General features: G+C 37.3%; 1 protein-coding gene across 4 annotated transcripts in view; it reads right to left on the bottom strand.

Moving 5' to 3' along the window:
* The window catches only part of WDR70 (WD repeat domain 70), a 365,884-nt gene that overhangs the window by 139,534 nt on the left and 199,431 nt on the right, over positions 1-26,919 (bottom strand). For all 4 annotated transcript variants that reach the window (XM_054555494.2, XM_054555493.2, XM_002815513.6 and 1 more), the window contains exon 10: positions 2,092-2,266. In XM_054555494.2, the coding sequence (XP_054411469.1) occupies positions 2,092-2,266 (175 nt within the window). The remainder of the gene's footprint in view (positions 1-2,091; positions 2,267-26,919) is intronic.

The raw sequence follows: 26,919 nt of genomic DNA, 5'->3' as shown, positions 1-26,919 counted from the left end.
TTTCTTGCTGAAAAAAAAGTTAAGAAATTTTTTAAAAATCCAGGCCAGGCACAGTGGCTCACGTCTGTAATCCCAGCATTTTGGGAGGCCAAGGTGGGTGGATCCCTGAGGCCAGGAGTTTGAGACCAGCCTGGACAACATGGTGGAACCCCGTCTCTACCAAAAATACAAAAACTAGCTGGGTGTGGTGGTACCCGCCTGTATGTAATCCCAACTACTCAGGAGGCTGAGGCATGAGAATTGCCTGAACCCGAGAGGCAGAGGTTGCAGTGAGCTGAGATCATTCCACTGCACTCCAGCCTAGGTGGCAGAGTAAGACTCTGTCAAAAAAGAAACGGAAGGGGAGGGGAGGGGAGGGGAAGGGAGGGGAGGGGAGGGGAGGGGAAGGGAGGGGAGGGGAGGGGAGGGGAGGGGAGGGGAGGGGAGGGGAGGGGAGGGGAGGGGAGGAGGGAGCAAGGAATTTTTTAAAAGTCTGTTTTCAAATCAAGCTGTGTTTCCTGCTGGCAAGTTTTTCTTTTCAACTTGATTTGTTTCCAGTTGACACACATTTGTATCCAAATGTAAAAATATGAATAAAATATAACAAATGAGAGATGGTATAATAAACTTACATTCATTTATTAAATACATTCTAACAAAACAATCAAAGACTGTAATTAGCTGAATGGCTTTAAGAGATACTTGTTAGAAAGTGGCATTCCAATGGCTTTTTTTCTACAAAACTGAAAATAGGAGATACTCCTTATTTCAAGATACACAAGACAAATCTTTAAAAACTATATTCAACTTTATAAAAATATATGGGTTCTAAGAGAAAGTCACATACATATACACTATACAAAAAACACTACTATTAAAGCTACACAAGAAAACTGCATGTTTTATAATTTCTGTGTTTAAGTCAACAGCACCCAGAGATGATGAAAACCAGTTACTAAAAAATTTACTGCTTGGTTAAAACTCAGTTTACAATTCAAAGAAGTTTTTAAGATCTCTATGCTGTTATGAAGCTTTATGAGGTTTACAGTAGAGATGAAAACAGAAATAAAAAGATCTGACAAACAGAAAATGCCAAAGATATTTTCAGCATTATCAGTATGGATTCCTTTCCCGTCTATCAACACTTTTTAACCTTCTTCCAACACATCTGCCTGAAAAAACAATTGTGTTTCCTGGGATCCCCTTCAAAATGTAAATATTTGATAGACAAAGGTGGAATATATGCATATATATTTAACTAGAAAGAAAACTCCATGAGGACAGGAATTTTTGATAAGTATTATCAGTGCCTAGAATAGTGCCTAGTTTATAGTATGCACTAAACATTTACTGAATAATATGGCCAGAAACTTTTATAAAATAAGGATATCCAAAATGTGTTTGTGTAGAATTTTATTTTAACACTGGTGTCTAGACTCATTCTATTTAACAAACATCTTTGTTTTACCATCCATACATAAAACAAGAAGTTTTTACAGCTTATTGGTAATTGACAGAATTAGCCAAGGGCTTTTGTATTCATTATTTATATGGATTCTATCATTCCTTCCAATTCCAAACTTTATTTATTCTACTAATAGCCTGAAACTGTAAAGAAAAAACCTGAAACCTATCTAAATGAAATGTCATAGAATATTAAAATGTTACTTAAATTACTAGAAAAATAACTACAAAACAACTGATGGCTCATCTTGGACTTTTCACATTTTTCTTAAATCTTTTAAAGGGTATTTTCTAGTTCTCTGCTTAGTGTTGTTTTATATTACTATTAAACACTTCACTTTCAAAATCAAATAAACTGAGATGCCATATAATAAGCTGCACTATGGTTTATAAATTTTATACCAAAAGAGTTAATTTATTTTAAAAACAAAATATAATATGTACTGAAAAATACAGAGTTGAAATGTCTGCTGAAATGCTGTATACTACAAAAGTCTCAACGTTTGATCACCTAACACTGAAGTTTAAATTAGGTCTAAATTCAGGAAATTCACCTTCATAATATTTTAACACGTTTGTCTTTGTAAGGTGGCCATCTTCTAAGGAAAGATTTAAGGTGGCCATGTTCTAAGAAAAGATTTAACTTACAGTCAAATTTCGGTCCCAGATCTGTATGCTTCCATTCTGGCAGGCAGCTGCTATGAGGTTTCCATCTCTACTATATGTGCACGTAGTGGGAATGACTTTTTTGCCTTGCATCGTCCGTGGTTTAAACACACTTTTTTGCTTCTTTGGATTTTCAACTTCCCACGTCCTCACAGTCCTAAAAAGGATCAGGAGATTTTTCATTTATTTAAAAAAAAAGGATGGGGGGAGGTTAAAATAGGGAAGAGTATAAAGACCGCTTCGCCATTTTGGCACATAAATCTAATAATTATTTTAAAATAAAATAAGACATGCACTGTAAAAGATTCTCTATTTATAAATGAGGTTACTCATGGAAATAAAGTAAACCATCTGAATCATGTTGTCATCAAATTGAACAGAAAGAGGCAAATTCTACTTCCAATCGATCAGAGTTATTAATTCTGTCCCTCTCTAAGTGGCCTCCAGTTATTCTGACTTTACCCTCGATCAGCCAAACTGTTGAATGTCTGCCCCCTATATAGGCACGTATTTGTAAATCACTTACATGTGTTAATGCACTGTTTTTAACATACACCAGAAAACACACTGAAAAATAAGTAATTAAAAGAATAACATCCCACTCTACAGCCCAAGCAAAGATCTCATTTCCATAGGGGAGAAGTAGAAATACACGTGTCTGTTTCTGAGCTTTTGCCAAGCAACAAGCAACAACAGCTTAGTCCTGGAGCAGAGGCGTAACACCCTTGCACTCACAGTCCTAAGCGAAGGAGCACTGTCAGTAAGGGAGGGTAGAACGAACACCACAAGACCCAGAGGAAGAATTTCAAAAGCTTAAAATACAGAAAAACAAAGATGAGGTACGCAGCTTCTTGCCAGAAACTATGGAAGCCAAACCACTATGGAACAACATCCTTAAAGTTCTAAAAGAAAAAACTAATTGTCAATCTAATATTCTATAGCCAGTCAAAATATATTTTAAAAATAAGGTGAACTCAAGACTTTTTCAAATGGACAAAAGCTGAGGCAATTCACTACCATTAGACATCTACTAAAATAAGTGTTAAAAGACATAGGTAGAATAAATATGACAAAAGTGGAAATCTGAATCTACACAAAGAAACGAAGAATACTACAAATGTAAAAATGAAAGTAAATGTAAACAGCATTTAAAAAAATGTTTAGATCTCCTTAAAAAATAAATTGATGTAAAGCAAAAATAGTAAAAAAAAATGTACTAATGTACTTTGAGTTTTATAACCATGTCCAAGTAAAATGTATGACAATAATTGTAAAGGTTAGGAGGAAGAAAGAAAATATGTTGTTTTATACTATACTTGAAATAGCACAGTATTATTTGATGAGAGAATTTGATATGTTAAAGATGTATATTACAAACTCTAAAGCAATTGCTATCATATTTTTTATAATCAATACATAATAATGAAGATACAATGAAAACAAATTCTATCAAAAGCAAGAAAAGATAAGAAATCGAAGCAATGTGATAAGTATAAAACAAAAAGCAATATGGCAGATGTAAATTCAACCTCATCGATAATAAAATTAGAAATGGTCTAAAAATTCTAATTGAAAGACAAAGATTAGAAGCTTTTTAGTTTCGATGCAATCGCTTTTGCCCATTTTTGCTTTTATTGCCTGTGCCTTTGGATCATATATAAAAAATCTAAGCCCAGACGAATGTCAGGAAGGTTTTTCTGTGTTTTCTTCTAGTTGTTTCACAGTTTCAGGTCTTACATTTAAGTCTTTTATCCATCTTGAGTTGATTTTTGTATATGGTATGAGATAAGGGTCTAATTTCATTCTTCTGCATGTGGATATCCAGTTTCTTCAACACCATTTACTGAAGAGACTGTGTGTTCTTGGCACCTTTGTTGAAAATCAATTGGCTCTAAGTACCTGGGTTTATTTCTAGACTATATCATGTTCCACTAGTTGATGTGTCTGTTGATTACAATAGCTTTTATTTTGAAATCAGGGAGTGTGATGTGATGTCTCCAGCTTTTTTCCTTTTGCTTCTCACTGCCTTGGTGATTTGGGATCTTTCATGGTTTCATATGAATTTTAGGGTGTTTTTTTTTTCTATTTCTATGGAAAATGACATTGGAATTTTGAAAGGGATTGAACTGAATTTGTAGATCACTTTGGATCATTTAGACATGTCAGCAATATTAATTTTTCTAATCCATGGACATGGAATATCTTTCCATTTATTTGTGTCTTTTTATTTTTTTTTTATTTTTTTTTAAGACAGTCTCGCTCTATCGCCCAGGCTGGAGTGCCGTGGTGCAATCTCGGCTCACTGCAACCTCCACCTGCTGGATTCAAGCAATTCTCCTGCCTCAGCCTCCTGAGTAGCTGGCATTACAGGCGCATGCCACCACGCCTGGCTAATTTTTGTATTTTTAGTAGAGACGGGGTTTCACCATGTTGGTCAGGCTGGTCTCAAACTCCTGACCTTGTGATCCACCCACTTTGGCCTCTCAAAGTGCTGGGATTACAGGCATGAGCCACCGCACCCGGCCTATTTGTGTCTTTTTCAATTTCTTTCATCAATGTTTGATAGTTTTCTTTTTTTTCTTTTTTTTTGAGACAGAGTCTCACTCTGTCACCCAAGCTGGAGTGTAGTGGCACAATCTCCACTGACTGCAGCCTCCGCCTCCCAGGTTCAAGTGATTCTCCCACGTTTAAGTGATTTTCCCGCCTCAGCTTCCCGAGTGGCTGGGATTACAGGCACCCGCCACCATGCCTGGCTAATTTTTATATTTTTAGTAGAGACAGGGTTTCACCATGTTGCAGGCTGGTCTCAAACTTCTGATCTCAAGCGATCTGCCTGCCTTGGCCTCCCAAAGTGCTGGGATTACAGGTGTGAGCCACTGCAACCGCCAATAGTTTTCAGTGTACTGATCTTTTAACTCCTTGGTTAAAGTTATTCCCTAAGTATTTTTTTAATGTTATTGTAAATAAAATTATTTTCTTAATTTCTTTTTATATATATATACTTTTAAGTTCTGGGGTACATGTGCAGAATGTGCAGTTTTGTTACATAGGCATACACGCGCCATGGTGGTTTGCTGCACCCATCATCCTGTCACCTACATTAGGTATTTCTCCTAATGTTATCCCTCCGCTAGCCTCCCACCCCCCGACAGGCCCCAGTGTGGGATGTTCCCCTCCCTATATCCATGTGTTCTCATTGTTCAACTCCCACTTATGAGTGAGAACATGCAGTGTTTGGTTTTCTGTTCCTGTGTTACTTTGCTGAGAATGATAGTTTCCAGCTTCATCCATGTCCCTGCAAAGGACATGAATTCATCCTTTTTTATGGCTGCATAGTATTCCGTTGTGTATATGTGCCACATTTTCTTTATCCAGTCTATTACTGATGGACATTTGGGTTGGTTCCAAGTCTCTGCTGTTATGAATAGTGCCACAATAAACATAGGTGTGCATGTGTCTTTTTCACATAGATTGTTGGCAGTGTGGAAGTAGAAAATCTGACCAGACCAATAACAAGTAAGGAGAATGAATCAGTAATAAGAGTTCACCATCAAAAAAAAAAAACAGGACCTGATGACTTCACTGATAAATTCTACCAAAGAGTTAAAGAAGAATTAATACCAATTCTTCTCAAACTCTTCCAAAAAAGTTGAAGAGAAAGGGAATAATTCTAACCCCATTTTACAAGGCTAGCATTGCCCTGATACCAAGCCAGACAAGGATACTATAAAAAAGAAAGCTACAGAACAATATCCCTAGTGAACATAGATGCAAAAATCATCACAAAAATGTTAGCAAAGCAAATCTAACAGCTTATGAAGAAGATAATTCACCACGATCAAGTGGGATTTATCCCAGGGATGCAAGGATGGTTCAATATATGTAAACCAATAAAAGTGATTACCACAGTAACAAAATTATGAACAGAAACCACATGATATTTCAATAGATGCAGGAAAAGCATTTGATAAAATTCAACATTGTTCATGATAAAAACTCTCAACAAAATAGGTGTAGAAGGAATGCACATCAACATATTAAAGGCCATATATGATAAGCCCACAGCTAACATCATGCTCAACAGTGCAGAGTTGATAGCTTTTTCTCTAAAATCAAGACCAAGAAAAGGATACACACTTTGACAATTTCTACTCAACATAGTACTGGAGTCAATTAGGAAAGAAAAAGAAATAAGTCATCCAAATAGGAAAGAAGTGAAATTGTCTCTATTTGTTGTTGACATTATCTTACATACAGAAAACTCTAAAGACTCTACCAAAAAAAAAAAAACAAAAACAAAAACAAAAAAACTGTTAGAGCAGGGAAACAAATTCAGGAAAGTTGTCAGTTACAAGAAAGTTGTCAGTTACAAAATGCTTGCTATTTTATGAAACTTTCCAGCTACTTTCCAGAGTGGCTGTACCCTTTTACATTTGTACCTGTAATATGTGAGTTTTAGTTTCTTTGCCTCCTCCTCAACAGTTTTAATTGTCTTTTTTATTATAATCATTCTAGCGGGTATGGAAAATGCCATTGTGATTTTTATTTGCATTGTCTTAATAACTAAGGATGGCAAGCATCTTTTTCATGTGCTTATTGGGCATTTGCATATCTTTCTTTAGTGAAATATGTACTCAAATCTTTTGCCCATTTAAAAAATTAGGTTGTCATTTTATTGAATTCTAGACTTTTTTTTTTTTTTTTTTTTTTTTTGAGATGGAGTCTTACTCTGTCACCCAGCAGGCTGGAGTGCAGTGGCTCGATCTCGGCTCACTGCAAACTCTGCCTTGCAGGTTCATGCCATTCTCCTACCTCAGCCTCCTGGGTAGGTGGGACTACAGGCACCTGCCACCACGGCCGGCTAATTTTTTGTATATTTAGTAGAGATGGAGTTTCACCGTGTTAGCCAGGATGGTCTCGATCTCCTGACATCATGATCCACCCGCATCAGCCTCCCAAAGTGCTGGGATTACAGGAGTGAGTCACCGCACCCAGCCGAATTCTAGATGTTCTTTAAATATTCTGGATGTCAGTACCTTATCAAATACATTATTTGCAAATATTTTCCCCAAGTCTTTGGCTTATCATTCTTTTCACTTTCTTGATGGTATCTTTTGAAGTGCATAAACTTTTAATTTTGATGAAGTCCAACTTATCTTTTTTTCCCTCTTTCATCATTTGTGCTTTTGGTGTTGCATCTAAGAACTCACTGCCTAATCCAAGGTTAAAAATATTTTCTCCTATGTTTTCTTTAGGACCTTCTTTACACTTAAATCTATGACTTAGAGTTAATTTTTATATGGTAAAGTAAGGTTCCAAATACACCTTTTTTTTTTTTCTTCTTTTTTGAGATGGAGTCTTGCTCACTGGCCCAGGCTAGAGTACAGTAGGACGATCTCGGCTCACTGCAAACTCCGCCTCCCGGGTTCAAGCAATTCTCCTGTGTCAGCCCCTTGAGTAGCTAGGATTACAGGCACGCGCCACCACACCTGGCAAATTTTTTGTATTTTTAGTAGAGATGGGGTTTTGCCATGCTGGCCAGGCTAGTCTCAAACTCCTGACCTCAGGTGATCCACCCACCTCAGCCTTCAAAAGTGCTGAGATTACAGGCATGAGCCACCACACCCAGCCCCAAATTCACCTTTTTACATATGGATAACCAGTTATCCCAGCATCATTTGTTGAAAGGACTACTCTTTTTACATTGAATTGTTTTGGCATCTTTGTGGAAAATCAATTGGCCATAAATGCAAGGGTGTAAGTGGTTATTTACTGCAGCATTCATTCCTAAGTCTAGATTTCATAAGACCTTTTTATTTTTCCAAACCCTTTGATTGAATGAATATTCTGAGTATGTTCCAGAGCCATATAACTTAAGTAACTGTAAGTAGAAAACATGAGCACCAAATAAATTTCTCCTAAATGCAACTGTATTCTTAGTGCAATTACTGTATACATGTATAAAAATTGTGTCCAAAGTGTTTATAAAAATTACTGTGGGTTTTATATAGAAGTTAGAACATTTTCCCATTTCTGTGAACTTTAATATCTTAATATTTGGGCATTTTTTAAAAGAATGCCCTTGTTAGATTCATTCTGCCAAGCAAGCCTGCAAGTTTTAGACTTTTATATCCCTCAAGTTGCTTATGTAGTCCTTCAAGAAAAATTAAACCAAGATCTCTAAAGTGATTTCCACGCAAAATTAATGCTTCCCTTTACCTCTGCCAAACTCTGTGATGCATTTATGCGGCAGATGCCAGAAAGTTCAGAACTTGTAACTGGAAAGAATTCAAAATTTTAAGACAGAAAGCATTTGCGCCTGGGGCAATGTAATGATCCCACCTGTGTCGTTTTCTTGTCTTCTGGATGTTTTCATTGTGTGTCCAGAAAGGCTCAGGCAGATCCTTCTTCTATTTTTAAATCTTTTTTATGAAACACAGTTTTAACTTTACAAGACCAGATCTCACTCCAAGTTTCAAAATATGTGTTCTTCAGCATAAAATGTTTTGACAAATATTTAATGGCCTAGCACTTTAGCATCCATTTTTTAGGCATAGATTCAGAGAATTGGAGCCATAAAATCATAGTGTAATTGGTCACTATCAGATGCTGGATAAATTTGTACTTCTAGGTGAACTGCTTTCTTTCCCTTTCCCTTATTGTGAAAACTGTCTCAATCTGTTAATATACCACTGAAATAAATGGAAATATCTGTTGGACTTACTAGCTTTGATATTTTATTTATGGTCTATGAAGAAGAGCAGAAAAGACCTGGTATTTATTGAGTGCCTACTATGTTCTCCAAGTACTATCCTAGATATGTTTATATCCCTAATCTCATTTAATCCTCACAAACCCTTATTGTTGGTATTATGATCCCATTTTTAGAAAGGAAGAACTTTAAATAAGCCAAATAATGACACTTTATGCCTGTGTGTGGCCTTTCATATCATAATTCTAAAGTATCATCTGGTATTTGTGATGTTCAGTTATTTAAAAAAACTATCATAATTTATATCTACTGTTGCAAAGTTGAGGGTAGAACGAAGAGACAAATGTGGTATTCAACTTTTTGTACTTATTATTTTTGGGAAACATAGCAAACAGACATAAGAGCTAAGTAAGTGATACAGAATACATTCAACAGGGGGAAGGCTGTATAATTCTCAGATACAAATAGTGCTAGAACAACTGGATATCCCTATGCAAAAAAATCAACTTTGAGTCATACCTCATACTACATACATATAAAAGCTAATTTAAATAGTTCATAGATCTAGTTGTAAAACTTAAAATTGTGAAGGACAATGTCTACCACCTTAGGTAAGGCAAAGATTTCTTAAATATAATTCCTAAATATATTGGTAAATTAGACTGTCTTAGTCATTTTGTGTTGCTATAACAAATATCTGTGCCTGGGTAATTTGTAAAGAAAATAGGTTTATTTAGCTCATAGTTCTGCAGGCTAGGAAGTACAAGAAGCATGGTGCCAGCATCTGCTTGGCTCCTGGTGAAGACCTCATGCCTGCATAGTGAAAAGCAGAAAAGGAACAGGCAACTGCAAAGAGATCACATGGTGAAAGCAGCAGCAAGGTAGAGAAACCAAGAAAGCCAGACTCTTTTTAAAAACCCATGCTTGTGTTAACTTGTATCCAGAATATCTAAAAAGCTCTGAAAATTCAACAATAAGAAAAATAAATCGATATTTAAAATAGGCAAAAGATTTTTACAGACACTTCATCAAGTTAGAGAAACAGATGATAAATAGTATATGGAAAGATCCTTAACATAACTAGTCATTTCAGAAATGCAAATTAAAATCACAATACACTATTACTACAAACCTATAAGAATGGCTTAAAAAACAAAAAGCTAACGATACCTAGTGCTGATGAGGATACGGAGCAACTGGAATGTGCATACATTGCTTGTGGGAATGCAAAATGGAACTGCAACTCTGGAAAACAGTTTCTTATAAAGTTAAATATATACTTCCCATATGACAAGCAACATCATTTCTAAGTGTTATCTAAGATAAAATTTATTTTTTAAAAAACAATAAAAAGCTGTACATAAATAATTACAGCAGCTTTGTTCACAATTGCCCCAACTGGAAACAACCCCAAATCTTCATTCTGTTAATGCACTAAAAAAAGTAGTACATCCATACAGTGAAATTTTATTCAGCAATAAAAAGTAATAGAGTACTGACATATAAAACAACTCAAATACACTCTGCTTAAAGAAGCCACACTCAAAAGACTACACACGATATAATTCCAGTTATATTAACATTCTGAACAAGTCATAACTATAGGGATAAAAAATAGGCCAAAAGTTGCCAAAGGTTAAAGGTGGGGATGGAGGGGTTTCAATAAAGAGGCATCACAAGGGAAGTTTCTGGAGAGACACAACCATTCGTCAAATCACATAGACCTACACATGTAAAAAGGCAAATTTTAAGTATGTTATACTCCAATAAACGTAACATAATTATATATGCAATATACATATATATGTGATAAATATCAATAAATCTACTTCTCTCTCATTAAGAGAAATCTAGATTTAGTTACTCCAGAGCTGGTTTGGTGGTTCTAGAGTCAAGGACCAGGGTACCTTCTATTCTATTGCTCTGACAAAATGCTGTTTGTGCACAGTCATCATATCCACATTACTGGCAGAGGAAAGAGTAAAAAGGAAGGGGTGAAAAGGGTCTGTAACCTTCTTTCGGAGACTTCTTCAAAGTTTCACACTACCCTTTCATTACACCTCATTGGTCAAAACATAGTTGCCACATTTAATCACATCTAACTGCAAGAGAAGCTACAAAATACAGAATTTGAGAAGAAAGGAAATGTATATTGGGGTATGCAGCTAGTAATATCTGTTATAATTCTGTTGGTTTCTAGATGCCAAGGTGTCTTATAACACTGGGGTTCTGTCCCCTTGCTCTTCACTAGGTTGCTTTATATCGGAGTTACAAAGTGCCTCTCTATTATTCCTGTGTACTGTTTCCCTAGCCCTTTTTGGAGCCTACATTTTGGTAGTTACTAGCTTGTAAAATTTGGTTAGTGCAATCTTAACATTATGTCAGGCACGGGGTTTGATAGCTCTGAAAACTGACTTTCAGTAATGTTAAGCAATTAAGTTCCCAAATAAAGTGGAGAAGAAAGCTTGCAAAAGTAATTTATAAACAAAACCCCCAAAATTTCCTTTGGAATATATTATAAATACTTGACAGCTTCAAAGAAAGCGCTGGCTATTCAAAATCTACACATTTAACATTCAATTGCACCTCACTGTATATAGATTAGATCTCAAAGTTGATTTCTAAAATGCTTGGATAAAAAGTGAAATTATTTCTTTCATTCATGCAACATTTATTGAGGACCTAGTATTTATGTTCCTACTATGTTCAAGAAATGGTAAAGGCCCTAGGCATACACAGATTAAACAAAACAAAACAAAAACAAAATCCTTGCTCTCAAGGAGCTCTTCTTGTAAAATAAATAAACGTTAATATGTGTAATTACAATTTATGTGACCTGAGTAAAGTAAGTTCTCTAGTTTTGTACTTTTCAAAATTGTTTAGGCTATTCCAAGTTGTTTACATTTCCAGATGAATTTTAGAACCAGCTTATCCAATTTCTATCCCCAAACATTCAACTGGAATTTAATTGAGATTACATTAAATCTAAACATCAATTGGGGAAGAACTGAAATGTTAATACTATTGACTCTTCTGATCCATGAATACAGTACATCTTCTCATTTATATAGATCTTTTAGTTCTCTCAGAAATGTATTATGGTTTTCAATGTATAAATACTACACACATACATGGCCAGATTTCATATGTATTATGCTGTTAATGACTGGTATTATTTTCACAATTTTAATATCAATTGTTTGTTGCTAGTCAACAGAAATAAAATTGACTCATAATTACTGGCTTTGTAACCTGTGACATTGCTAAACTCACTTATTAGTTCTAATAGCATTTTTGTAGATTCACAAGGATGCCCTCTCTCACCACGCCTATTCAACATAGTGTTGGAAGTTCTGGCCAGGACAATCAGGCAAGAGAAAGAAATGAAGGGTATTCAGTTAGGAAAAGAGGAAGTCAAATTGTCCCTTTTTGCAGATGACATGATTGTATATCTAGAAAACCCCATCGTCTCAGCCCAAAATCTCCTTAAGCTGATAAGCAACTTCAGCAAAGTCTCAGGATACAAAATCAATGTGCAAAAATCACAAGCATTCCTATACACCAATAAAGGACAGAGATCCAAATCATGAGTGAACTCCCATTCACAATTGCTTCAAAGAGAATAAGATACCTAGGAACCAACTTACAAGGGATGTGAGGGACCTCTTCAAGGAGAACTACAAACCACTGCTCAACAAAATATAAAGAGGACACAAACAAATGGAAGAACATTCCATGCTTATGGGTAGGAATAATCAACATTGTGAAAATGGCCATACTGCCCAAGGTAATTTATAGATTGAATGCCATCCCCATCAAGCTACCAATGAATTTCTTCACAGAATTGGAAAAAACTAAAGTTTATATGGAACCAAAAAAGAACCCGCATTGCCAACACAATCCTAAGCAAAAAGAACAAACCTGGAGGCATTACGCTACCTGACTTCAAACTATACTACAAGGCTACAGTAACCAAAACAGCATGGTACTGGTACCAAAACAAGAGATATAGACCAATGGAACAGAACAGAGGCCCCAGAAATACCACCACACATCTACAACCATCTGATCTTTGACAAACCTGACAAAAACAAGAAATGGGGAAAGGATTCCCTATTTAATAAATGGTGCTGGGAAAACTGGCTAGCCATATGTAGAAAGCTGAAACTGGATCCCTTCCTTACACCTTATACAAAAATTAATTCAAGATGGATTAAAGACTTAAATGTTAGACCTAAAACCATAAAAACCCTAGAAGAAAACCTAGGCAATACCATTCAGGACACAGGCATGGGCAAGGACTTCATGACAAAAACACCAAAAGCAATGGCAACAAAAGCCAAAATTGACCAATGGGATCTAATTAAAGAGCTTCCACACGGCAAAAGAAACTACCATCAGAGTGAACAGGCAACCTACAGAATGGGAGAAAATTTTTGCAATCTATTCATCTGACAAAGGGCTAATATCTAGAATCTACAAATAACTTCAACAAATTTACAAGAAAAAAACAACCCCATCGAAAAGTGGGCAAAGGATATGAACACAGACACTTCTCAAAAGAAGACATTTATGCAGCCAACAGACACATGAAAAAATGCTCATCATCACTGGTCATCAGAGAACTGCAAATCAAACCCACAATGAGATACCATCTTACGCCAGTTAGAATGGCAATCATTAAAAAGTCAGGAAACAACAGATGCTGGAGAGGATGTGGAGAAATAGGAACACTTTTACACTGTTGGTGGGACTGTAAACTAGTTCAACCATTGTGGAAGACAGTGTCACGATTCCTCAAGGATCTAGAACTAGAAATACCATTTGACCCAGTGATCCTATTACTGGGTATATACCCAAAGGATTATAAATCTTGCTACTATAAAGACACATGCACACGTATGTTTATTGTGGCACTATTCACAATAGCAAAGACTTGGAACCAACCTAGATGTCCATCAATGATAGATTGGATTAAGAAAATGTGGCACATATACATCATGGAATACTATGCAGCCATAAAAAAGGATGAGTTCATGTGCTTTGCAGGGACATGGATGCAGCTGGAAATCATCATTCTGAGCAAACTATCACAAGGACAGAGAATCAAACACCCCATGTTCTCACTCATAGGTGGGAATTGAACAATGAGAACACTTGGACACAGGGCAGGGAACATCACATCCTGGGGCCTGTTGTGGGGTGGGGAGCAGGGGAAGGGATAGCATTAGGAGAAATAAGTAATGTAAATGACGTGTTCATGGGTGCAGCAAACCAACATGGCACATGTATACCTATGTAACAAACCTGCACGTTGTGCACATGTACCCTAGAACTTAAAGTATTAAAAAAAAAAAAAAAAAGAGAGAGAGAGACAGAGTCTTGCTCTATTGCCCAGGCTGGAGTACAGTGGTGTGATCACAGCTCACCATAACTTGAACTTCTAGGTTCAAGCAATTCTCCTGCCTCATCCACCCAAGTAGCTAGCGCTATGGGCACATGGCAACATGCCTGGCTAATTTTTGTTATTTTTTGTAGAGATAAGGTCTCACTATATGTTACCCAGACTGGTCTGGAACTCTTTGCCTCAAGCAATCCTCCTGCCTTGGTCTGCCAAAGCACTGGAATTACAGGGGCAAGCCACCGTTACTGGCCAAAATTTTCTATATAGACGATTATGTGGTCTCTTTAATAGAGACAATTTTATTTCTTCCTTCCAGTCAGTAAGCCTTTCATTTATTTGTCTTATTGCACTGGCTGGCAATTCCAGTATATAGAAATAATGAGAGCTAACATCATTGCTTTTTTCTCAAGCACAGGGGGAAAGTATTCAGCCTTTTTCCATTAAGTGTATTGCAGACTGAACATCCCTAATCCAAATATCCAAAATCCAAAGTGCTCCATAATTTGATACCTGATTTCATATGATGGGTCGCAATCAAAATGCATGTACACAACACACAGTTCATTGAGTCTGCCACTGTTTGTTTTTGCTACTGTGTAACAGTTGATACACCTATTCTGGTGATGCTACTGTGCTGTGCAGTTAACCTGAACACATTACTTTTTTTTACTGTATTAATGATATGTCATATTTTTCAGTTAAGTACTTATGTATGAATAAGTGTAAGAAAATGCTTATCAGTGACATATAAATTCAGATTCAGGAATGATGGTGATGCCAAAACTCTATAGTTCTCCACATGTGTAACTGAGACAATAACATTTTTGCCTTCTAATGGCTCAATGTACACACACTGTTTCATGCAAAATTTTTTTTTAATATTATATAAAATTACCTTCAGGCTATGTGTATAATGTATTATGAAACACAAATGAATTTTGTACTCAGACTTGGGTCTCATCTCAAGACATCTCATTACATATATGCAAATATTCCACAATTTGAATCCCAAACCCAGAACACTTCTGAGCCCAGACATTTTGGATAATGGATATTTGACCTAAACCTGCAGGTTTTTCATAGATGCCCTTTATCAGAATTAAGAAATTCCATTCTATTCCTAGTTTGCTGAGAAATTTTATCATGAATGAATGCTGGATTTCTTCAAATGCTTATTTTACATCAATTGAGATGATGATATATCTTTTCTCTTTTTTAAGTCTGTGCATTATATTGTCTGATTTTCAATCCTTTCAATCCTCCTTTGCACTCTTGGTTTAAATATGACTTAATCATGATGTATTATCCTCTCAATAAACTGTTAGCTTGAATTTGCTGATGTTTCGTTAAGGATTTTTGTTTCAGTTCATTGGGGATATCAGTCTATGGTTTCCTTTTTCTGAAGTGACTTTGCGTTAGGCATCAGGGTAATGTTGGCCTTATAAAATAAGTTGGAGTGTGTTTCTTCTTTTAGTTTCTGGAAGAGTATGTATAGAATTGGAATTTTTTCTTTCTTAAAGTAGAATCCAACAGTGAAGACATCTAGAGTTTTCATAGTGGAAAGGTTTTTAATTACACATCCAGTCTTTTACACAGGACAGGAATATCTCAATTATTTGTGTCTTATGAATGATCTTTCATAATTTGTGTCTTTCAAGGAAATTTTTCCATTTCATCTAAGTTATCAAATATATTTGTATAAAATTGTCATAAAGTTTCCAATTATCTTTCAATGTCATTAAGTTCTACAGTGATGTCACTTCCTTCATTCAAGATATGGGTGTCTGATACTGCCTACAATTCTTTTTGAGACCGAGCAAGTTAAGAGTGCAGCGGCGTGATCTCAGCTCACTGCAACCTCCACCTCCCAGGTTCGAGAGATTCTCCTGCCTCAGCCTCCCAAGCAGCTGGGATTACAGGCACGAGCCACTATGCCTGGCTAACTTTTGTATTTTTAGAAGAGATAGGGTTTCACCATATTGGCCAGGCTGATCTCAAACTCCTGAGCTCAAGTGATCCACCCACCTCAGCCTCCCAGAGTGCAATTACTGGGGTAAGCCATCACACCTGGTCTCCTTTTTTAATCATCAATACAGCTAGGGATTTATCAATTTGATTTGTCTTCTCAACCAATTTTTTTCTTTGTTTTTTAATTTCAATTTTATTCATCTGCTCTTTCCTTTTTATTATTTTCTTCCTTCTGCCTACTAGGCTAATTCTTTCTCTATCTGATTTTTGTTCTGTTTTGGTTTTTTGGGTCTCCAGTTTCTTAAGGTTGAATCTTGGATACCTGATTTGGGGCCCTTATGTTTTTCCGGAAGTCTGAAATCAAGGTATCTGCAGGGCCACACTTCCTCTAGAGGAACTGGTAGAATCCCTCGTAGCCTTTTCAAGCTTCTAGTGGCTGGCACCATTCCTTGGCCTCCTTGGCTTATGATCACATCACTCTGATCTCTGCCTTCATCTTTATCTTGCTTTTCCCCCTTTGTGTCTTCTCATTTTCTGTCCTTTAATGAGGGCACTTGTTGGATTTAAGGCCTATCTGGATAATCCAGGATGATCTCATCTCAAGATCCCTAACAATTAAATTTGCAAAGACTTTTTTCAAAAAAGGAAACATTCACAGGTTCCAGGAATTTGATGTGAAAATAGCTTTTTGGGGGGCCACGATTGAACCCATTGTACACAACATAGATGAACCTCAAAACACACTCTCCCAACTAAAAGAAGCTAGACACAAGAGATGACATACTATATGATTCTATTGATCTGAAATGTACATAAAAGGCAAATATATAGATGGCAGATCAGTACTTGCACAGGGCTGGTGGTAAAAATAGGGAATAATTAAACATTGTCTCTTTTTGGGGTGACAGAAATGCTATAAATTAAATGGTCACAATGGTTGTACAAGTCTGTAAATATATTAAAAATCATTGAATTGCCCCATCCTTTTCTATTTTCAGCTGTAATCAGTATAGCTGAAAATTCCATTAAATTCCTAGAAAAGATCATCAGTAATTAAACATTTCTGAAGGAAACTTCAGCAAACCTCAGATAAGGAAGTTGACCAAATGGAATTGGAAGAGATTCCTAATTTAAAACATATGCCAATATTCTTCTCAGACAAAATTTACACTCTGCTCTTATAAACCAAATACCTCTAAAGCTCTTTATGAAGCACTTGTAAAATATTTCATTAAATCAAGCAGCAAGAAGTCAGGCACGGTGGCTCATGTCTGTAATCCCTGCACTCTGTGAGGCCAAGGCAGGCGGATCACTTGAGTCCAGGTATTCAAGACCAGCCTGGGCAACATGGCGAAACCCTGTCTCTATACAAATACAAAAATTAGCTGGGTGTGGTGGCCAGCTAATTCTTGTATTTTTGTAGAGACCTGTAATCCCAGCTACTCGGGAGGCTGAGGCAGAAGAATCACTTGAACCCAGGAGGCAGAGGCTGCAATGACCTGAGATCGCACCACTGAACTCCAGCCTGGGCAACAGAAAGAGACCCTGCCTCTGAAAATAAAAAATAAAAACAAAAATAAATAAGCAGCAAGAAAAATCAGTTTGGTAGCTGATTAAGAAGGGAAAGAATGCTATATTTCATACAGAGTTCTAGTCCAAGTGACCTTCTCAACCACTACAGGTGAAACAGTACTCAACAGCTTTCAACCAACATTAAATTAAAATCCTGTACCAGATGTCAAACGTTCACCAACTTAAAAGCTGGTATACAAATAGGATATACAGAGATACATAAACATATATATTATGTATACATACTTATATACCTATTACATTGTGTTCATATATTTATATATATTAAATATAGCATGTATTCGTGTGTGTGTGTGTGTGTTTATGTGTGTAGGTATATATGTATGTATGTATTCACCTCTATATCTCAATCAATGATCTAGCTGGGCACAGTGGTTCACACCTATAACCCCAGCTACTTGTGAGGCTGAGGCAGGAGCATCACTTGAGGCCAGGAGTTCTAGACCAGCCTGAACAACATAGCAAGACACTATCTTAAAAAATAATAATAGGCCAGGCACAGTGGCTCATGCCTGTAATCCCAGCACTTTGGGAAGCCAAGGTGGGCGAATCACAAGGTCAGGAGTTCGAGACTAGCCTGGCCAACATGGTGAAACCCTGTCTCCACTAAAAATACAAAAATTAGCCGGACATGGTGGCGGGGGCCTGTAATCCCAGCTACTCGGGAGGCTGAGGCAAGAGAATCGCTTGAACCTGGGAGGCAGAGGGTTGCAATGAGTTGAGATTGTGCCACTGCACTCTAGCCTGGGTGACAGAACAAGACTCCGTCTCAAATAAATGAATAAATAAATAGAAATAAAAATAAAAATTAGCCAGGTGTGGTAATGCCTGCCTGTAGTCCCAGCTACTTGGGAGGCTGAGGCGGGAGGATCACTTGAGCCCAGGAGTTCAAGACTGCAGTGAGCTATGATGGCACTGCTGCACTCCAGCGTGGGTGACAGAGTGACTCCCATCTCTAAAAATAAAAATAAAAAATAAGCGACCTTAAATATAGTATGGAGAGTAGGGGGGAAAAAGAAAGTTAAGGGGGAGGGAGCAAGGAAGATGAGTGAAGGGGAGGGCAGGGAAGGGAACTCAGATGTACGTTCTATTATGTTGAGGTGATGGGGTTCCTTTTTTCCCTCTAACCTCTTTTAATTTAGCCTATCATGAAGTTCACAAAAAATATAGTACCGTGTTCTAAGATAACACCCTCGGGTGTAGATGCTAAGCACTATTCTGCTCAGAGTTATGGCAAAGATGCTTCATATTTCTTTCAAAATAATCTATAGAGAACTTCATATACCTTCCAAATGCCAAATTAACATCTTCCAGTTACCCATTTTGACTTCCTTTCTTTTCTTAATATCTAGCATAGTTTTGTACAAATAATAGGCTTTGACAAATTAAAATCCTATACCAGATGTATATTATATATGTCTTAGTATCTATCTATCTATTGATCTTTAATACTACCCTATTCTTAAGTTCTCTTGATATGTTCCTCAAAATAATGTTTCAATTAACTTTGGTTAAGTCATAAACACTGTTCCTGGCCCTGAAGAAACTGGGATGAATAGAACAGGGCTTTTGCCAACATGGTGAAACCCTGTCTCTACTTTTAGTAGAGACAATTAGCCGGCATGGTGGTGTGCGCCTGTAATCCCAGCTACTCGGGAGACTGAGGCACGAGAATCACTTGAACCGGGAGGTGGAGGTTACAGCGAGCTGAGATCACGCCACTGCACTCCAGCCTGGGCGATAGAGTGAGACTCAGTCTCAAAAAAAAAAAAAAAAAATAGGGCTTTTGCCTTCACAGAAATCACAGACTGGCTGATGAAAATGTTTTATAAGTATAAGCCATAGGATTACAATTCAACAAATATAAATTAAATACTTTCCACAAACCAGGTACCTTGGTGGATATATGGAGATACAAAAGTGTCTGTTCTCCAAGAATGCATAACCTAATGGGGAAGAGGGGAAAACATGCCATCGCCTCATGAGGCTGTCACCCAGAAAAAGAGGTATTTCATTGGGAAAGATCTAGGAAGGATTCTATAGAGGTGTGACTTTTGGGGAGAGCTGAGATTCTGTGGCTGAAATTTACAGACTAGAGATGGGGATGAAAATGGAAAGGGGTGTGGGGGTGGGGAGTGCATCCTAGAAATTGGTGTAAAAGACGCAAAGAGGAGGCGGCTTAAAATGCACAGTCTATATAGGGAAAAAAAAGTAGTTTGCTTTGACAAGAGGATAAAGTACACAGTGGGCACAAGTAGAAGATGAGATTGTAAAAATATTGGCAAGTACCAGATTGTAAAGGGTATCCTGTGAGATGTGTTGAGATTACAGGCTTTATACTCTAGGAAACTGTGAAGCCACTAAATAGAAGAGTGACTTAGGTTACACAATCAGACTTGTGTTTTAGAAAATCACTTGGATGGCAGTAGGGAAGACTGGAGGGGACAAGTCTGTGGGTTGGACAGTCCAAGTGAAAGATGATAAAGGCCTGTTCTACGGCAATGAAACAGGGAAAGTGAGGAGAAAACATTACTTTGAGGTGGCTAGAGTCATGGTACTATTCAGTGAAGCAGAGCTGTGGAAGATGTGGTATAAGATAGAAGGTAATAATTTTGGTAGAAGTGGCAATAGCAGGTTAAGAGTCAGAGAGCTGTGTGACATCCAGGTGGAGAATCTTGTTGTATAGGATCTGGATGAAAGAAATACAATTAGGAATCATTAGAATGTAGACAGAGATATGAAACCATGGGGACTGCAAAAGGCAGACCCTCATGGAACAGACACTGAGAGAATAGGCAGCAAAAAGGAAAAGGAGCTAGGCAGGAGATAAGAAAGGGATACGAGGAGAGGGAAGTGTTAGGAAGCCAAAAGAGAATGCTTTTAAAAAGGTGTGTGCATGTTCTCACTCATAAGGGGGAGTTGAACAATGAGAATACATGGACACAGGGAGGGGAACATCACACACTGGGGCCTGTCGGTGGGTGGGGGGCTAGGGGAGGGAGAGCATTAGGAGAAATACCTAATGTAGGTAACGGATTGATGGGTGCAGCAAACCACCATGGCAGGTATATACCTATGTAACGAAACTGCACATTCTGCACATGTATCCCAGAACTTAAAGTATAATAATAAAAAAAAGGTGTGATCATGAGTGTTAAATTCCAAAGAAATGTTAAGTAAAAAGAGGACTGAAAGGCCTTCACAGGATTTAATAGACAGGAGCTCATAGATGACTTCTGCAAGAGCAATGTCAGTAGAATGATAAGGGTAGAAATCAGAAAGCTATGGCATTAGGAGTGGGAAATAATGAGGGAGAGATAAAGCAGGCAAAGAGTGTTCAAGCATAAAATGCTATTTAAGTACAGAAGGGAATCAATAAAACCTGGCCAAGACAAAGAGGAATGGAATTGAGTGAGGATGCCAGGCTGGGGAGAGAAGGTAACATTCGATTTGGCTCCTAAATGATATGAAAGGTTGTAAAGTAGATTTGAAGGGAGGAGTTTATGGCAAAAGGAAAATCAAGAGCAAAAGGCCTTGAAAGGGATCTTGAAAGGAATGGTAAATAATCTGATATCTGATATAGTTACAACTCGAGGGGTAGAAGTGGGAGGGGGTGCACACATATCTGGAGATGATGACAGAAATAGGCTAGTACTAGATTGGAAAAGACCTTGCAAGCCATTAGGGATTATGCACAGTACTCTGTAAACCTTGGAAAGTAACAGATAACACTAGTAAGGGGGTTGGGATTATGACAGGCAGGGCAGGAACCCAAGCAATGTGCCCCAAAGTCAGCCTAGACTGATGCTCCAGTAACAGAGCCTGACCCATGGCTACACAGTATGGGGCTAAAAAGGAATGAAGACAGTGTCCCAGACAAAGGTACTGGATATTAAGAGCAGAATGATGGTATTTTTCACATAAACGGAGAATTGGAGAAGACAGAAAGATACTAAAAAAATGAAATGAGAATAGTAAAGATCTAGTGCATCTAGTAGTACAAATTTCTGGCCAATTGGAAATGAAAAGGAAGAAGTCACTGATAGAACTCTACTCTTCTCAAGAGGGCACTGAGAACAAAGAGAAGAATTTTGTAACTCTCCAACTGCATTTCTATGTTGTACATGATTGAGGACTGGGAAACTCACAATGAATCCATCTGGGGACATAAAACAAGTCACTCAGCTCTATTCCACTAATTACTCTCAAAACTTGTATCAAGATAAAAAATTGTATGTGGATTTGGCCTTAAAATGTGGACAAAGAGGCTGGGTGTGGTAGCTCACACCTGTAATCCCAGCATTTTGGGAGGCTGAGGCGAGAGGATCATGAGGTCAGGAGTTTGAGACCAGCCTGGCCAACATAATGAAACTCTGTCTCTACTAAAAATGCAAAAAATTAGCCGGGCGTGGTGATGTGCACCTGTAATCCCAGCTATTTAGGAGGCTGAGGCAGGAGAATCGCTTGAACCTGGGAGGCGGAGGTTGCAGTGAGCCGATATCGTGCCATTGCACTCTAGCCTAGGCAACAAAGTGAAACTCTGTCTCCAAAAAAAAAAAAAAAAAAAAAGTGGACAAAGATCTAGTATGTCTGTAACTACAGATGACTGTTTTTTATTTATGTTAAGAAGTAATGCCACATTACTACCTTCTGACAGAAGCAAAGCAGAGGTGGAGGTGGAGTATGGGATATTTGGGAACAGAGGAAAGAGATTATGGTGGTCAGCATAGGACCAAGTAGATAGAACAAATCTTACAGAAATCTGCTTCTATCCACCCCTTTACTGTGAGTGCTGCCAGGGCTCAGCTCATGAGTGCTGCCAGGGCTCAGCTCACTAGGGCTTCTGGAACAACTTCTTCTTGGGTATCTGCAGGTGCTTACGGTTTCTCAACAAACTGCTAAAGTTTAACATAATTATGGCTATTATTCTTTATTTTTAATGCCTCTGAAGTATAATACATACACAAATTTTTCACTTGACCAACCAAGTTTAAAAGCACCAGACTCTACATCTGCAAAACAGATTTGAAAGATAAAATTTTAAATGCCAAAGAGTGATTCAGTGCAAATTTGAAAATGAGATAAATATTCATCTTTTGAAAGGGAATTGATGATTTTTCCTGACTGAAAATTTAAACAATGCTTAATCAAGTCATAGAGTTAAGTAATGAAGTCAATATTACTTTAGAAGTTTCCACTAAAAAAAATGAACCTCTTCGATATCTCTAACAAATTAATCTACAACAGAACTCTTGTATGTGGAGAATTATTCCAAGAAATCGTGAAATGTCAAAATGTGTTTGATAATGAATTCAGAATACCAGACTAAGAATCTGAATAAGATTCTTGTAAGACTCATAATCTTGATAGCTAACATTTAAGTACACATAATGAAGTATGCACTATTCTAAAAGTACTTTACCATTTAATCCTCACAACTCTCTGAAGAAGGTACTACTATTATTTCTATTTTGTAGAGACAAAAGGTATAAAAGGATTAAGTAATAACGTAAACATTCAGTTGAGTGAAATAATCAACTAACAGACCTAATGTGCTGTCATGGCTCATTACTGTCTACTTCACATTTCATAGTCCTGTCTATATGAATCCATGAAAACAAGTAAGGTCCTAACAATTTTGGATTTGTATGCTATCAATATTGTTGGTTCAAGCAGTACTTTCACTTGAGGAAGAACACTGCAAATTTTCCATATCTATAAAAGTAATTCAAAATAAAGTAATATTATTTGTATTTTGTATCTTTTAGGGATAATTACTCTGAAAGTCTTGCTAATGTGACGTATGTTAAAGAAATGAAGTCCTTTCTCTTTAACAAAATGAATACCAACTTTTCTCCCAATTAACATAATCAATGAGAAAACACTTTCAAAGGACACAAGTATAAGGGATCCCACCTACTATGACTGCTTGTCATAGTCGATTATCCTTTCAAAGGACACAAGTATAAGGGATCCCACCTACTATGACTGCTTGTCATAGCCAATCATCCCTTATGCTTTCTCCCCCCATATCTGTGACATATTTGTTCATAAGCCAGGCATGTTTCCCTCAATAAGCTCTGCTCTATTCTCTCTTTTTTTTTTTTTTTTTTTTTGAGACAGAGTCTTGCTTTGTCGTCCAGGCTGGAGTGCAGTGATGCCATCTCGGCTCACTGCAAGCTCCGCCTCCTGGGTTCACGCCATTCTCCTGGCTCAGCCTCCAGAGTAGCTGGGACTAGCCCGCCATCATGCCTGGCTAATTTTTTGTATTTTTAGTGGAGAAGGGGTTTCACGGTGTTAGCCGGGATGGTCTCGATCTCCTGACCTCGTGATCCACCTGCTTTGGCCTCCCAAAGTGCCGGGCTTACAGGCATGAGCCACCGCACCCAGCCTCTATTCTCTTAAATAACTCTAGGGGGATACATCTTCTATACGTATGGGAGGAAGAACCGCATGTAGGAGAAAAAATCACCAACAGCTAAGGCATAGAGTTCAAATTAGAAAATAAACAAAGTAGATCCAGAAAAGCTTTTAAAACTGCACAGAGGCTATGAACTACTAGGATCAACAGAGCAAGTGGAACCACCTAAGCAGCATTTTACCATCAGAAACAGGCTATTTGAGAAAAAGCACTGGTGACGACATCCTAAAGAAGTGCTACACACAAGGACAGCCCATGCTGAAACAAGATGAAACCTGGCATACTCTCCGTATGTTTTCCAGTTACTTAAGACCTTTAGGATTACACCAACAATCAGAGAGATGCTCGTTGCTTACAGCTCCACTATTAGGTACAATAATATGAATCAAAGCTAAACATGTGTTAGGTCTGTATTATACCAGCACTATGTTAAGGGCTTTACACATGTTATCACATCTAAGCTCACCATTTTACCATGGTTACCTTTATTATCCCCATTTGAGAGATGACGTGAAAAGTTATATAATCTGCCCATGGTGACACAGTTAACAGTAGCAGAGTTAGGATTATAATCCAGGTCAACCTGGTTGCAAAGCATACCCTTCTACTTTAACATCTAAAAGATAACTGTGTGTGAATCTATGGTTGTATAATCATTATATAAAATTGGGTCAGACGCTGCTACGCAAGCAGAGCATTCTCATGTCATATTGCTGATACAGGGAAATCTGATATAGGGACTTTGAAAAGTATTCCTACAGTATTGTTGGTCCAGTTTCCAGAGGCTGTAATCAATACACGTTTTCCTGAAATATTTAAAGGCTTGCTTTCATAGTTTGGTTTTCACCTATCCCTATAGTTAACTAGTCTAAATGAAATGGACAGCACAACACTTAAATTTACTCCAGAAATGAGGACCAGAATGCAACAGTAAAAATGACCCATTCTAAAAATGACCCATTCTATAACTTAAAATGACCCTTACTATACCTAGTAACTATTAGTTACTAACTAACTAATAATGTAACAAATAAAAACTGTAAGTAGTGAGACTATCAAATGTCAAACATCCTAGTAAGACAGGTACTACTAAAGATTTTTTTTTTTTTAAGTTTTCAAACATTTCCCTCAATCCCAGGAAATGTCTGAAGCACTATGAGAGCTAGGATTTGGAATTTAGTGAAATCTCTTCTAACTTAGGCCTTATGAAGGGACATGCCCCCTAATATTCAGCAGTCAGTCAAAGCAACACAGCTGTCCCCATGTAAAACACTTGGGATTTATCAGACGAAATTCTGATAGCTTTGTCTCTCTGCTGTCCACCTCTAGATCTGTGTATAGTTTTGTGCACTAGGGGTTAGGGTAAGAAGGGTCTGTGAGGTACCTAAAATCGTATGTATGTGTACTTTTTACAGAGAAGGTCTACAGTTTCCCCTTAGATCATCAGAGAAATCTAACAAACATTAAAACACAGCTCTAAACTTTACCCCTACCCAGAGAGCTGATTTTATATTTAGACTGCATTGCTTTGATCTCCTCTTAGGATGGCTTTTCTTCATTTTTAGGTTCTGCTTGGACTTGTGTTAAAGAGTGCAACAAAAAATAACGACATGAATAACAGTATAGAAAAATGATTGAGGGTGAGGACAATGAAGTCATTTTGCCTGTTTTTAACTCCTCTCTCCTAACTTGTGATATTGAACAAGTCACTTGACCTCTCAGAGCCTCAGTTTCCTAATAGGAAATACTTTATAGTTATTTTAAAGAATTGGATGAGAAATATACACAAAGCACTTAGTACAGTGTCTTGCCCATAGTAAATGCCCAACTGTGTTTATTGTTCAGGATACTGTCTACATTCACCAGTGTCCCCTATATGAGGGTCCTGGGAAAAGTTTGATTGATTGTGTTTTTTGTTCAGGATACTGTCTACATCCACCAGTGTTCCCTATATGAAGGTCCCTGAGAAAAGTGATTCTTTCTCACTCTGTTGAAAAGAAAGGTCTATTTTCTCCTCTTGGAGATCCTGAGGCTTAACTGAATATGTCTCCATTTTTGTCGTAGTCACTGGACAGTTTGGAGATGAATCTATAACCTAACTTCTCACACTGAGCAGCAAGACCTTCTCTTAATAATTTTTTGTGAACTAACTTTATTCCTTCACCCTAACCTTCCCATGGCCCCGAATGTTTCATATAATGTTGTATTACATTTATTGTTTTAAATTTCTTCAAAATCGTTTTTGGAATGAGGCAAGGTATGTGAAAACAAGCAATCAAATAAACAAATCAAAAGAAAAAATAAATAGTGCTGTTTTGAACTGATAATAATTTGTGTTGAAAAAAATAAAGTTACTTTCCTAATTCATGGATGTATTGGCTACACAGGGGAAAAACTTAACTCTCTGGACTTCTAAAAATAAGATCTTCCCTAGACCAGTTTAGTCTCTCAAACGAAATCCCAGTCAAGAGACATCAGTCAAAAAACAAAACAAATCTGGTATGATCATGAGAACTTAACATGAAGAGTGATGAAGTAATGAGAGAATATAGCAACATGCTATTCCTTTGAGGTAGGTGCTTATATGTTCTGAAAGTTAAGCAACATCTAGAATTCAATGAGGGGCATTTCACAGTAATGGGTTTAATTGCATCTATTCCTGGGAAAAACAAAGTTTTCATCTTTCACTGTATCAGACCCAGAGCAATGGTA

This window comes from Pongo abelii, chromosome 4 (genome assembly GCF_028885655.2).
Source record: "Pongo abelii isolate AG06213 chromosome 4, NHGRI_mPonAbe1-v2.0_pri, whole genome shotgun sequence".
In the NCBI taxonomy this organism is placed as follows: domain Eukaryota; kingdom Metazoa; phylum Chordata; class Mammalia; order Primates; family Hominidae; genus Pongo; species Pongo abelii.
This window is presented reverse-complemented; position numbering and strand designations above follow the sequence as displayed.